The following is a 14246-nucleotide window of genomic DNA, read 5'->3' as shown; positions in this document are numbered from 1 at the left end:
TGATGGTAATTTGTAACAGCAATAGAAAGTGTACACAAGGAAATCTCTTAGAAGATAAAGGCAGGTTTGCAGAGGGTAGAGGGGGTGGAGAGTTGCGTAGATTAGCTTAATTTAGATTGGTAGCAGTGAAGAGAAGGCAACACACTTTCCATATATTTGACATAAAATGTAGGAAATGGAGAAAAGCTGTCATTCATTGAAATGAAGTCTGAGGGAAGAACAGGTTGGCAGAAGGGAGTGGTGGATCAAGAATGCTGCTGTGAGCGTGTTAATTTGAGGCGTCCCTTAGTTTCCCAAGTGGCTATGTTGAATCAGCAGTTAGACAGTTGAGTCTGGAATTGAAAGGGCAGGTGAGATATAAAATTGGTAGTCAACATACAGGTGGATTCATAAACCATGGAATGGATGTGATAATTTCAGGAAGAAATGGAGGTGAGAGGAAGAGGAAGTGTACCAGAGGCACCGTAAGTCTTAGAGGTCAGGCAGAAGCGTAGGATGAGCTAAACACATTTAATTCTAGCAAAAATTCTGTGAGCAAAGCACTCTATTTCCATTTTACACAGAAAACACTGAGTCTCAGAAGGTTAAGCGGGTTGCTCAAGGTCACAGAATGTGCAGTCAAGCTGTATATTTAAACCCGGGAGGGGTATTGAAAATACCATCTTTTCACTAAAGACTAGTGTCCTCCACTCCAGCTTCAAGGTGAAAAAGAGAAAATTCCATACATGTAGCAAAACAGCCATAAGCTAGAGTACAAACTTGAAGGTTTAAGGATATTTTAGAACACTCTCTAGGAGTGACTACACCGTAGGAGGGACAGGCTTTGACCTAGTGTATATTTGCATGTCAGTGTTGAAATTTAGAAAGACAGTGCTGTTGAGGCGGTTCTTATGCCCACTACAAAGTCACAAATGATACTAAAGAAACACATAGCAATGGTCTCAAAAGAATGGGTGTGGCTGGGGACATTTACAGCCTTGAAACGGACTGTGGCCATTAAGAGCGCTGTAAGTTAGCACCCACACTGATCATAGTCCCTTCGATTAATGACTGTTCTGATTTTTTCTGAGTCAAAGCCATTTTCCAGTTTTGTACTGATGTACTTCCAGAAGTTTCTTTTCATATATTAATTCTTGTTACTCATGAGCTAGGCTGATATTTCCAACAGTATGAACAAAAGTAGGAGCAGCAACAACAAAAATGGCTAGGGATGTTGACAATTTCCTATGTGCCAGGCCCTATAAGAGCCACAGGTGCCTTACGATATTTAATCCTCGTAATAATGCTGTAAGTTCTAGTTTTGCCTCCATCATACAGACAGAGAAACCAATGCTCACAGAAGTTAAGCTAATATACGGCAAGGAACTCGGAACTAAAGTCTGAGCCCAAGTTCTGCAATATCCAAACTTCTACTATAGTACTTGCCAGAGAAATTCTTAGAAACACATATTGCTCTTTTCGGCAGGGGAAAATCATGGCTATTGAAAGCGGCTATTTCTAAGCAATTGGTTTACCATCTCCCTCTGTAATTAGCCAAGAAGAGAGGTTAGGGAGGTGGGCTTTGAATTTGGGGCAAACACATTTCTTTTACCATTTCTTGGTTTGTGAACCTATAATAGTTATTATTTCACATATAATTAGTAACAGTGACTGTGCTAATCACTGACAATTTAACTTCCTTCCAAGCTACTTTGTATACCCACATATTTCACAGCTGACACCCACAAGCTGAATAATATACTTTGATAATCAGCAAGCTATGAAAATTTACTTGTCATAATCTTCCACTCTTAATCTGATAGATTTTCCTTTTGTGTTTTGCTAATAGCTGTTGTATTTGTTAAGCGATATTGATACATCAAAACTACTCCACTATGAAAGCAGTAATTGCTCCTAATAATATTTCCCTTAATAACTTTCTTTTATTATCAAAAGATTATTCAGTTACTTAGACGACAGTCAGCACTTCATTTATGTCTTGGTGCAGTTCATCTCAACCAGTGTTTACGGATCACCTGCTCGTGCCCCTTGTGGGCTAAAAGAAGATGACAATTGCTCCTTAAGCCTTCGCAAGCCTGCAGTCAGGGACGGTGGTTGTGCGTGTGTTTAGATAAGACAAGTTTATAGAAATGTCATATAGTTTATGATAAGAGGAAATGGGAATGGAGGTTTTGGAGTAAGTGAACAGTTTCAAATGATAATGACACAGCATCCACACAATAAAGAGAGAAGCTGGCAGAATTGGCAGGTCTTTAAAGAACCAGAGTAGCAGCGTAGGAAGAAATGGGTAAATTACCGGATAGTATTCATTATCAATAGCATTAGGAAGGGAGCGGATTGGGTGATGACTGGAAGAGTGTACCAGAGGAACAGAAGGGTCTATCAGGTAGAGAGCATTGAGCGAGCAAGATTTCCCTAATGAGGAGCCAATAAAAATCCAAAGAATCTCTAAGACAGTAATAAGAGACAGAGGGGGAACAAAGACTTTCCAGAGTGCCCTATTCCAAGGATTAGTCAAAGCTAATGGTGAATTAATCACAGGGGAGTCAGAATTCAGGTGCCACAGGCATTGGATTCAAAGCCTAAGAATGCAAGAAATTTCATACCTTACAGTTGAGTTAGAAAATTGGCTGTCTTGTTAGTATTGTTCTGAAAATCACCTTCCAAGCTCTACATCAGCTCATGACAACAAAAGAATGGTTCAGTCAAACTAGCCACATTCTCAGCTTTGCAACTATTTCAAATACTACTTGTTATGTGTGCATGTTTATATTTTATAAAAAGAAAATGCAACACATGAATGCAAGTACCGATACAGTCTTTTCTTGTCACAGGCAGCAGGCTTGCTTTTTTAAGAATTTTGTCAACACGGCCCCCTCACAGATGGTCAGTGAGGCAACAAGGCTGCAGAGTGGAAAGCGCTCAGGACGTGGGCCATCTGCCTTCACCTACTGGTGCCCCACTGACTGGTGATTGTCAGTAAAGCTCTTGGAGCCTCGGTTTCCTCATCTGTGAAATGAGGCTGTGTACACATGGGAGATTTCTCTGTCTTCACGTGTTTCCTCTCATTATCACTCAGGAGGACATGCCCTTCTTTTCCAAGACTAACACGGCTGCTCTTGTTTCTATTCCATTCCATGGCCATCTGACTCTTAGGCAATTGGTATTCGCCCTCTCTCTCTCTCTCTCTCTCTCTCTCTCTCTCTCTCTCTCTCACTAGCTTTTTCCCCCAAACCTCACACAGCTCTGTTTTTACTGCACCTTCCCCTGAGTGTAAAACTAGACTGACACCTCCCTTGTTCTAAAGGAACTCTCTGCCTCTGGTCCTACCATGCTTGTTCTTTTTTTCTTTTCTTTGTCAAACTTGAAACAGTCATTTAAACTAGATACCTTGCCTTCCCACTAAGTACTCACTCCGTAAGTCTCTTCAGATCAAATTCTGCCCCAGGCCCCACTCTTCCACAGAACCTGCCTTCTCGGAGGACACTGATGAGAACCAAAAGCCTCTTCTCAGCCCTCATCCTACTTGATCCTCACACCACGTTGCATGCTCCTGACTCATCCTCCTTTTGGAAAATGGTCTTATCCTTTGGCTTTCAAAATCCCCTGGCTCTCCATCTACCTTGATTAACTTTTCTTATCTTCTTTCTTGTCGGTATTTCCTATGACTCTAACCATGTCTCAATTCTTCCAACTTTTTTCTCCCTACATGACCATTTCTGCACTCGAGATTTTAATTTCTCTGTTTATATATAGTCTCAAGTTTATAACTAAATCAAACAATGCATTTGCAAATGTCTGCTCAAAATCTCCTTGTGGATAGACTATGAGCAGGCCATTTCAATATATTCAAAATAAAATCTGTTCATTTCTTTAATGAACCTGTCCTGTCTTCTCCAGAAGTTCATGGTATCACTATCCATAGAGCCATATTGTCAAATTTTCTCAGAGTTGCTCTAACCCCTCCTTACCCTTAAATCCTCACATCGGATTACTTACCACTGTCCTACTGTACAGTGGCCTCAGTCTATATCCTCTTACTGCTTCACAACTAACCTAGTTTTGCCCCTCATCATTTGTCAGCACTTTGGTAATAGATTCCTAATTGGACTCCCATCCCCAGACTCTTAGAGAGCCAATCAATCTGCTTTATTCTAATACCACTGTTATTCTAATCTGTGCAAAAACAAGTACAGACTATTTCACTGCCTTCCTAAAAAACTGATTACAGAACTTTTGTGCTTTAATTTGATGGATTATTTGCATCCATTTCCTCCATAGACATGGTGTTTATCTCTTTTAAGATTGGGTCAGGTTATACAAATTTTCTCTAGTGATCAAGGGGTGCTGAACACAACAACTCCTCTTTAAGGATGCAGGTCCAATTGTTTCTATGGAGGTATTTTAGAGAGACAAACTTTGGGGTCTGATGGATCTTGGTTTTGTTTTCAGTCTGCTAAGCTGAACCTCCACTTTTTCAACTCTAATAATAATAGCCAATATTTATGGAGCACATGCTCATGCTAGGCATTATTCTAAGTGCTATTTAATTTATGTTAAAACTCAAAACAACTCTATGAGGGAGGGAGATATTATTATCCTCATTTTTTTTTAAGGCAAATAACAGGCTTAAAGAGATTAAATACTTTGTCCAAGAGCTAGTATTTGAACATAGATATTTTAATTTCATACCCTATGCCTTTAATCAGCACTGTATACCACTTCTATGACAAAGATACATTGGATTTGTATAACTATAATATATGTAATTTATCTGGTAAGGGCTCCATACATGTCATTTTACTTTCTTCCCTATATGTCAAAAAAATGTCATTATGTTTTAAAAAATTTAATGGTTTCCACATATGTGTATTTTGACAATGAAAGGTAATTTTCTTACTGTTAGGTTTTATTTTTTGCATTCTTCTAAAAATTTAAAGCCAGGAGTTCCCGTCTTGGCTCAGCAGTTAACGAACCCGACTAGTATCCGTGAGGACGTGGGTTCGATCCCTGGCCTCAGTGGATTAAGATTCTAGTGTTGCAGTGAGCTGCAGTGTAGGTCACAGACATGGCTTGGATCCCAAGTTGCTGTGGTTGTGGCTGTGGCTGGCAGCTACAGCTCCGATTCGACCCCTATCCTGGGAACCTTATGCTATGGGTGCAGCCCTTAAAAAACAAAAAGCAAAAAAAAAAATTTAAAACTGTGTTATGTACATTGTCTGTCTTCAATAAACGTTTGTTGATTGACTGAGGGAATGAAGATCTGATTTTATTTGCACTGAAAAAAATTTACCTTTCTCAGAATTCATTGTTATAATTTTCTTGGTGTAAAGAGAACAAAAGACATTATGTATATAACATGCAAATATATTTTATGTATGAGTCAATAGATAGACATATAGATAGATAAGGCTTTGAAATGTGTTATCCAATCTCTTCCTCCCACAGTTAATCTGTAAGACGACACCTTTCCCTAAATGTCAGTGGTGGCCAATCACTAACTCTCAGGCTTATGTACTCTTTGGAGCTTGGCGAGACTCAAAATAAATTTGTACGAAATGATCATTGGTATCGCTCAAAAAGATGGCAAGCGGTGTCAAGAGGAAAGGTGAGATTATTGTAGTAGGTTTGGAAATAAAGGGTGATTTCTCTCTGCCTCCAAACATCTGGACTTAGAATATAAATCTTTTTTTATTTTCTGCAGTATTAAGCATCTGGAACATTTTCCAGTGAAATTGAACGCATTTCATTCCATTATTGCATTGGGATGCTGTTGTATCTTTTAGGGTCAATATTTAAGAAAACACTTATTAAATACCTAGCTTATTTAATAGTGTCAATTGTGCTTTGTCACGTAATGTTGTTTTTCCCCTTCTATTTCAATATTTTCTATCAAGAAAGGATACTTTGAGTTTTTTCCAGTTTTTATATAACACTTAATGTTAAAGAAAACTTGAAGTAAAAAGATCACTAAATTTCAAAGTACATTTTAAGCATTTTCTAAATTTAACGAATGTTTTGGCCAAATTCCCATGATTAGGAGAATTAGAAGATTAGACAATTAGGGAAAATAGTTACCGAAACATTTTGCTCAAAGTGCTACAATGCTCTCAATCTGTCATTGCAAATGGATGCATGCATTCAGAGTCAAGGGAACAGTTAAATAAAAGAAAGAAAATTCTGTTGATACATCAGGCAAGCACACAAAGACCAAGGGCAAACTCAATGTGGATTACTTTGATGATATCAAGTAATTTCATGGGAATGGTAGAAACTAATAGTTCTCTAAGACCAACACAAATAAAACAATAAAAATTTGGTTTAAATTGTAGTAAAAGAGATTTACAGAGAGGACTAAGAAGGGGAATCTCTTTCTTTGGGGGTTTGTGAGAAAGGACAAAAATCCAACTTGCAGGAAAGGATCAGGTACATTTCCCATGCTGAATTAGGAGATAGCTGGGATAAATCCTCCTAGCACTGGGAATTTCAGAAGTTTCCCACTTGTAAACCAGAGGTCTTTCAAAGGTTCCTTTCTAAGCCAGCCATTGGCGTACGCATGACAGGTGTGTACTCATAGAAACAATAAGAGCATGTAGAGGTCTGGGTTATCTTGTCCCTAACCTGCTACGTCAGTGCTCTTTTCTGTACACGAGTTCTCATTCTTTCCTAAGGGAGGATGACATTTTTTGAATCTTGGATCTCTCGGATTATTTTGCAAGTAATTTCAGAAAGTTCAAAGAGTCTGTGAATCTGCTTCCTAGAGTGTGGTTTTCCTGCTTCTGAACCCCAATTTTTCCCAACACTGTCCATGCTCTGGAGATTTCCTGTCCAATGAGTATTTGAAAATGTATCTAGGGTGTAGGATCAGTTTGAGCACTCACCAAAAAACCACGGACTTTCAGACTATAATTTCAATAGTTCTTACATAGCACCAAGTATTAGTTTACTTCATTTAACTCTCACAATAACTCTATTTTAGATATAAAAATTTTTTCTTGGAATAGTTATTTACTTTTTACTGTTCACATTCACAAAGTAAGTGAAATCTGTGGAATTTTTAACTTAAGCGCTCTGACTGTATCCAAGATTCCCCATTTTCTGCACTGGAGTGACATCATAGCACTAACTTATATTTAAAGTCATACATCTGTTCTTAGAATACTTTATTACTACCATTTTTTGGTTAATTGACCAATCCTTCAAGTCTTTTTCAATTCCAATACCAAACCTCCCATAATGTAACTTCTGTTTACACTCATCACTTAAGTTTAAATGTCAGTTGCCAACCCCTACACGAATTGTCCCATGTAAACAACCTCTTTTCACTTGAGGTAACTACCATTTACAATATTATTTACAATGAAAAATATCTCCTGTGTTTGATGAGCATGGTCACCCAGGAGTTAATTCTTCTAGGCTGACCTTGGAATTTGCAGATACCTGTTAATTCACTATGTCCCACATATGGAACTCCCAGTAGAAGGGAGTATTTCTAGACCTATAGATGTCCTGATGGGGAACAAAGGAGAGTTACCTCAATAAACTCTCTCTTTGGATTCTCTGAGTCAGGTAAGAATAATTCTTGTAATTTGTGTGCTGTCCATTTATTAAATCAGCACTCCAATAATTGTACTTACATATTGAAATGCTCCGCGAAGATCAAGTTGGTGGAGGTACCAGTGATGGTTGTCAGTCCACCAATGGTAGATGAGTAAGCAATGCACAAGCACATTAGTTTACACATCATGTGGTCCTTCTTTGTTCGGTATTTGTTTCCTGTGCCTGAGTTCTGTTCAACAATAAAATGTGCAACGGTCATAAAAAGAAGTAATACCATTTGTCATGGGCTGAATGTCTGTGTCCCCCCCAACCCCCAACTCATAGGTTGAAGTTTGAAGCCCCCCACCCCCCTGACTCCCAATATGGTGGTATCTGGAGATGGGGATTTGGGGAGGGAATGGTGTTAGATGAGATCATGATGGGAGGGGGGCTGGCATGATGGGACTGGTGCTCTTGAAAGAGGAGACACAAGAGAGCTTGTCTCTCTGTCTTCTATGTGAGAGCACAGAGAGAAGGCAGCCATCTGCAACCTAAGGAGAGAGCTCTCATCAGACACTAATCCTGCTGGCACCCTGATCTCAGATTTTTAGGCTCCAGAACTGGGAGAATAAAGCCACCCAGTCCGTGGTATTTTGTCATGGCAGCCCAATAATGCAACATTTCTCTTTCCATCAATATAAATGTTAGCAATAAACAAAACAAAACAAAACAACACTATTTCACAAGCATAGTTTCATTCATTTATCTTTTTTTTCTTATTTCTGAACCAGCTCTTACCTCCTTTATTCCCCTCTCCCCATCACTCCAAAATCTTTCCACTATTTTCCCAATGAATTACTGGTACCTGGTCAGTGAGTTCCTAAACCTATTTTTGGAGGGTCTCTTCTATGTTCCCTACACCTGGCCCATCGGAAACAGCCACCTCTGCCCTGTTGGCAGTGAAAATGCAGCAGAAACTCCATTAGGGCTTGGTCCTTTCTTTCTTGGGCTCTGTAGTATATCAATCTTCTGGTTTTTCTTCTACATCTCTGCCTGTTCCTCTGTTTCCCTTGTCAGTTCATTTTCCTTGATCCTTCCTTAAAATTAGGATTTCTTGAAACTCTATCATAAGAACTTGTCTCTTCTCACAGTAATATTTCTTCTTTGGAAATCTCATATATTTTCATTGATTTAATAAAAGATATATAGACCACCAAACTTCTGTCTTCAGCCAGAGTTTTCCTCTTAGACCTATATATCTAATTGTCTGTTCAATATAATTTCAACGTCTTTTAAAAAACTCCAGTCCCCGAATAATCAAGACGGAACACACTGTTTCCTTCCTCAAACCCTGTTCTTCCTCAGGACCATCTATATAGGATACAAGCGTCACCATCACCATGACTACAAACACCTAGAGGGTGCTTAGTAGGTGAAAGCACTGCTTTAGGTTAAAACCAAATAAAGAGTTAATTCATGTTATTTTTTACAACAAACGAGGGCAGTACAGCTATTATCCCACATTACACATGAAAACACAAAACATAGACAGGTAAAGTGGCATGTCTTTAACATGAACATGAAGCATAGATGGGTAAGATCAAGACAGAGCCTGAAAATGGCAGACTTGAACATCCAAACCATGCAGAGCTCATAGCCTCACACCCCAGCCTCTATACTATATTGCTTGTCCTCCTTGGAATCAATCTCTTCCTCATCCCACCAAATCCTCTCAATTTTATCTACTTAAATAATCTGGACTCGGGGTTTTTTTCTATCTCCACTATCACCTGGTCTAAGTCATCACTATCTCTGATTTGGGTTACTGTAATAGCTTCCTTTTAGTCTCCATGTATCAATTCTTGCCTATTCTAGACCTGTCTTACACACTGAACCTTAAAAAAAAATCTGAATGTATTTAAGAAATATGCAAACAGAAGAATTGCCCTGTGTCATACAGATAAGCATGCTGCATATGACACTGGCACTGAAAGATCCTTTTGAGAAAGCACGACAGGAAAAAATTTCTACTCACTAAAAGCCATTATGAATATGGGAATGGCATTTAGCACAGCGGGCTTAGTGCACTGGATTGTAATTTGCCTTTATTTCTAATTAACTTAAAGGTTAGCCCCCAAAGGTATCTACACTTCACCCCAAATAAATTTACAAATGTCTTCTTTTGTCTTATATTCCCTACATGGAAATGATTTGTATTTGCCATATTATAAAACTTTCCATTGGAAATTTGAAAAATAAATATGTAAATAAAATAGCAAAATAAGTTTTAAAATTATGAGCGATACGAAGCGATAAGTGAAATTCAGGGTTTACCTATTTTACTAAAGGAAAGACTTCAACCACAAATCAGAAAGTGACGTATAATTTGGATGTAACTAAACTGATAATAAGAATGTAAACTTAAAGATGTAGTATGGATATATTTCCTCATCATCACATTAAAACATTCAAAAATACAAAGAAAAAATTGAATTTAATATAAAAGCTTAATGGCAAATATATGCCTATATATTTCTATATATATATACATATAAATGTATATCTAAAGCAATAATATATATTCATATCATATTCATTATATATACCAATAATTAAATTACATTGGCAGGTATAAAATTGAAAGAACAAAACAGAGGAATTCCCATTGTGGCTCAGTGGTTAATGGATCCGACTAGGAACCATGAGGTTTCAGGTTTGACCCCTGGCCTTGCTCAGTGACTTAAGGATCCGGCATTGCCATTAGCTGTGGTGTAGGTTGCAGATGCGGCTGGCATCCTGTGTTGCTGTGGCTCTGGTGAAGGCTGGCAGCCATAGCTCCGATTAGATCCCTAGCCTGGGAACCTTCATATGCTGCGAGTGTGGCCCTAGAAAAGACCAAAAAAAAGAACAAAACAGGAAAATATTAATATATTTACCATACTTTATACCTTATGGATTTCCCACTCTTTCTCCCATATAAAGACCTTCAAAACATACATTAATGCTATAGCATATAAGGTGATGTTTATGCAAATATCATAGACAAAAAACACATCAAATTCAAAATAAATTCAAATTCTGGAGTAAATGGTAACACTAACATATCATAAAACACATTAGGGGTTGAGAGGAGGTGTTCGGGAGGTGGGGTGGGGCACACTACTTTTGTTATCTAGTCAGTAAACACGAGCTCCAGGCAGTCAACTCTATTGCTTTCTTCTTTAGGGCATGTGATGGCTGGGCTGACCTGGTCGAGGAGATGTTACTATAGTAAGGAGTAAAGATTACAAACAAGAAGGACGGTGGTAGAGGGCAATGGGCAGGAAAATAGAGCTCTTCAAAAGTCTGAGATGAGCCACTAATTAAGCCAACAATTGGGACAGAAATGACAAGAAAGAGGAGGGAAGGACCCTCAGTGGATTAGTCCTTTGCCCAAGATAGTAGTTTCAACCTGAGACCAAGGGGTTGACCCTAACCTGAGAGGAAGTTGGAATAAGTTATTTGGGGTAGAAAGTAAGACCCAGACTCCAACAGCACATGTTTTCAGATAGAACTAATTACATTTCTCCATAAGTAGAAGAGGAATTTGGTGTGTGTGTGTGTTGAGAGGGAACATATCATCTCCTAGGAATTTGGGAAAGGAAAAAAAAAAAAATCCCAAAGCAAAGAAGGGAGGAGAAGCAAAGCGTCTTGAGGGTGAGGCTGGAGACAGTCAGGGATGAAGGGGCCAGAGAAAACCTCTTACGCTGGTGACCACGGACATGTTGTGAAAAGGAAAGCACTTTCTTGTATGATGGAAGACTTATGTGAAATTAAATATACAGAATGATAGAATTTTTAACATTAAAATATATCCATGTACATATATGTGCTGAGAAGAAAGACTGAAACAAAATGTCAAGATTTGGGGGTATCTGCTAACTTCTTGATACTTTTTGATCATCCACAATCACAAAGAAGTTTTAAAATACATAAAAGAATCATAGACTATTAGAGTAGACAGGTATTTAGAGATAATCTGGTACAAATAACTAATTTTTCAGAAGAGCAAAATGAGTCAATATGACATAGCTGGTCACAGCACAATTGAAACAGAATCCATGTATCTTGAGTTCCCTCTCAATGATTTCCCTTATGTTCATCTTGCCTTTCAGAACACTTTTTATTTATCTGAGTTTTTTAACCTACATTTAAAACCTTACACTTAATATTTTGCATTGCTTTCACCACATCAGTTGTAACTTAACATGATTTTATTTAATTCAAATTCTGTCTGTCATACATTCATATTTCCCACAGATAAATGCCAGCTAAGACTTTGTGAGCATGTCTTCCACAATTTCTTCCAAGTGACTGAAAACATTTTGTCCAGGAGATAACCAAATTCAGAATCCTAAGAGATTGCAAACGTGTGGTGCTGAAAGGACAGAAATCAGAACAGAAATCCTGCAGGTCCAGATATAACTCACTATTGCCACCTGGTGGCAGTGATCGCAGATTCCAGGGTCATGTTACACACTGACCAGGTGCTAACAGTGCATAAACGAGTCACCATAGACTAAACTAGTTGTTTCCAGTACGCTGTAGAAAATAATTCGTTTGGGTGAATGTGGCATAACAGGGGTTCTATTTATATGTAAATAATTATGCAAGGTTAATTGCACAAAATATTAGTTCCTGCTAACCAGTTTCTACTTGCTAAAGAAAGCTAGTTTAAAAATTTCCAGCTCCTTTTATACATTTATTTGTACTCACTTTGATACTATTCATATAATACCATCTCGATTTCTCAGTTGAAGGCACTACAATTAAAATTCTGCAATATTAGATGATGAGAACTTAGCTTTCTTTCACAGTCTCCTCCACTGAACACATGCATACATTTCATGTTTCCATTATCCTCCCATTATGACTCTATCACAACTTTGCTTAGAGCAGAGTCCAATATTCAGAATGTTGTCGAGAGATTAACAGTTAAGCATAGGATATATATTACTTTTTCTGTTTTGTATCCCTTGCTTACTTGCTTAGTTTTCTAAGCGGGTATCACTAAATCAGCCCCCAATATTCCCTGGTTGTTTAAATCTTCTCTCTGAACAATCAAATGATAGGATATCTAATCTACATTGACTGGTCTACCAATTCCATTGCCTCAGAGACACCTTTTCCAAGGCTTTCCTGCCTGCCTTAAATCTAGTCATTTTCTTCCTCTAGGACTGCAAAAAGCTATCTAGAACTAAGTCCACCCTCTCACTTCATTGATAGTTTGACTGGGTATTGATTTCTAGATTGGAAGCAATGTTACTCAGAATTTTAAAGGCATTTGCCCCCTATTGTCTCCAAGCTTCCAGTGTTGCTGTAGAGAAGTCTTCTGACATTCATGGTTTTTCTTATACTTTTTAAGGAATCTGTTTTTCTCCCTTTCTGGAAACATTTAGAGCTTTCTCTTCATTTACCGTTTTCTGAAAACTCAGTGTCCTTCTCTGTGTGGGTCTGTTTCATCAATTTTTCCAGTACTTAGTGAGACTTTAAGTCATAAAAATTATATTCTTCCATTACGGAATTTTTATGAAATTTTGATGTAATTTTCTCAATTTTCTCTACTCTTTCCTGAAACTCCCATTTATTTTATCTTGTTTCTTCCTCTTTTTACACTAATATTTCCATTTATGTTTTATATATTTATATTTTGTAAATTATGTATTTATTTTCTATTTTATTTAATTTTTGTCTTCTTGTTCCTCTTTTAGAGAATGTCATTCACATATTATGAATGCAATTTCTTTATTTACCTGACTATATTAATGATAGTTTCTTTCCTTGTGTTTTCATCTTTTTGCACAGTCTCTGTTTCCTGCAAATTTCTGGTTTTTTGTTTGTTTGTTTGGATCTCTCTCTTTCATGCCTGAGGCTGTCTTCAGATATCCAGGCACTTTGGTGCTTTGTTCACATTTAAGGCAGTGAAAATCTGGCTGGAAACCCTGTCCACATGCTTTGGGATTTGTTGCTGACTGTGGGCTCATATATCGTATCATCTCACTGGACTGTTTTTTGAGAAAACCAAATGCTATACATTCATCTTTTCCCTTGTGCTGATTACATTCCTTCAAAGATAAAACCTCTTGGTCTCTCACCTACTGATACCTAGAGGGAATAGGCCAGGCTATTGGAGCCAGTGAGGTAGAAGGCAGTGTTCTCCCATTTAGCATATAAACTGTCACTCAGTGTCCCTGAGTGTTGTCAAACAGTGCCCCTGTTTTCATTGTGAAACCTTTCCCTGACCCTCAACTATGTCGAGTTCTCCTTACCCTCTGCTTTCCCACATCTAAAGATTATATCTCTGTTCAGTGGAAAATGAGTTGCATCCAGGTAGATTTGGGGAAGAAATTTGGGGATTAACTGGTTCATAAGCAATTTTTAATATTTACCCTCACTTTTCAGCATTTAAAAAACTTTGAGGGCTGCTGCTAGGTAACTTAGATTGCTTATTGTCTTTCTTCACTGCTGATTTAGGACTCCAGTTTCGTGAGATAACTGAGGCATTTCCCATCCATTCTTCAGCTTTCCAGCTTCCAAAATCATTTTGCTGTCATCTCCTCTCTTGACATTTTTGTAATCATGACTTTTGACGTAAAAAGTCAACTCTTGTTGTAATGGAGGTTCAAGATAGAGTGAAGGTAAATGGGCCTATTCAATCTGTTGTCTTA

General features: G+C 37.9%; 1 protein-coding gene across 15 annotated transcripts in view; it reads right to left on the bottom strand.

Moving 5' to 3' along the window:
• Positions 1-14246, bottom strand: part of SLC13A1 (solute carrier family 13 member 1) — a 273175-nt gene that overhangs the window by 95421 nt on the left and 163508 nt on the right. For all 15 annotated transcript variants that reach the window (XR_014834396.1, XR_014834393.1, XR_014834395.1 and 12 more), the window contains exon 7: positions 7638-7789. Coding sequence is in view for 11 of the 15 variants with exons in the window: in XM_085006008.1 (XP_084862134.1) it covers positions 7638-7789 (152 nt within the window). In the remaining 4 variants the exon portion in view is untranslated. The remainder of the gene's footprint in view (positions 1-7637; positions 7790-14246) is intronic.

Source organism: Sus scrofa, chromosome 18, assembly GCF_054392235.1.
Source record: "Sus scrofa isolate SSC_HxYL_T2T_F1_AM1 chromosome 18, Sscrofa_HxYL_maternal_Yorkshire_Landrace_v2.0, whole genome shotgun sequence".
NCBI lineage: Eukaryota > Metazoa > Chordata > Mammalia > Artiodactyla > Suidae > Sus > Sus scrofa.
This window is presented reverse-complemented; position numbering and strand designations above follow the sequence as displayed.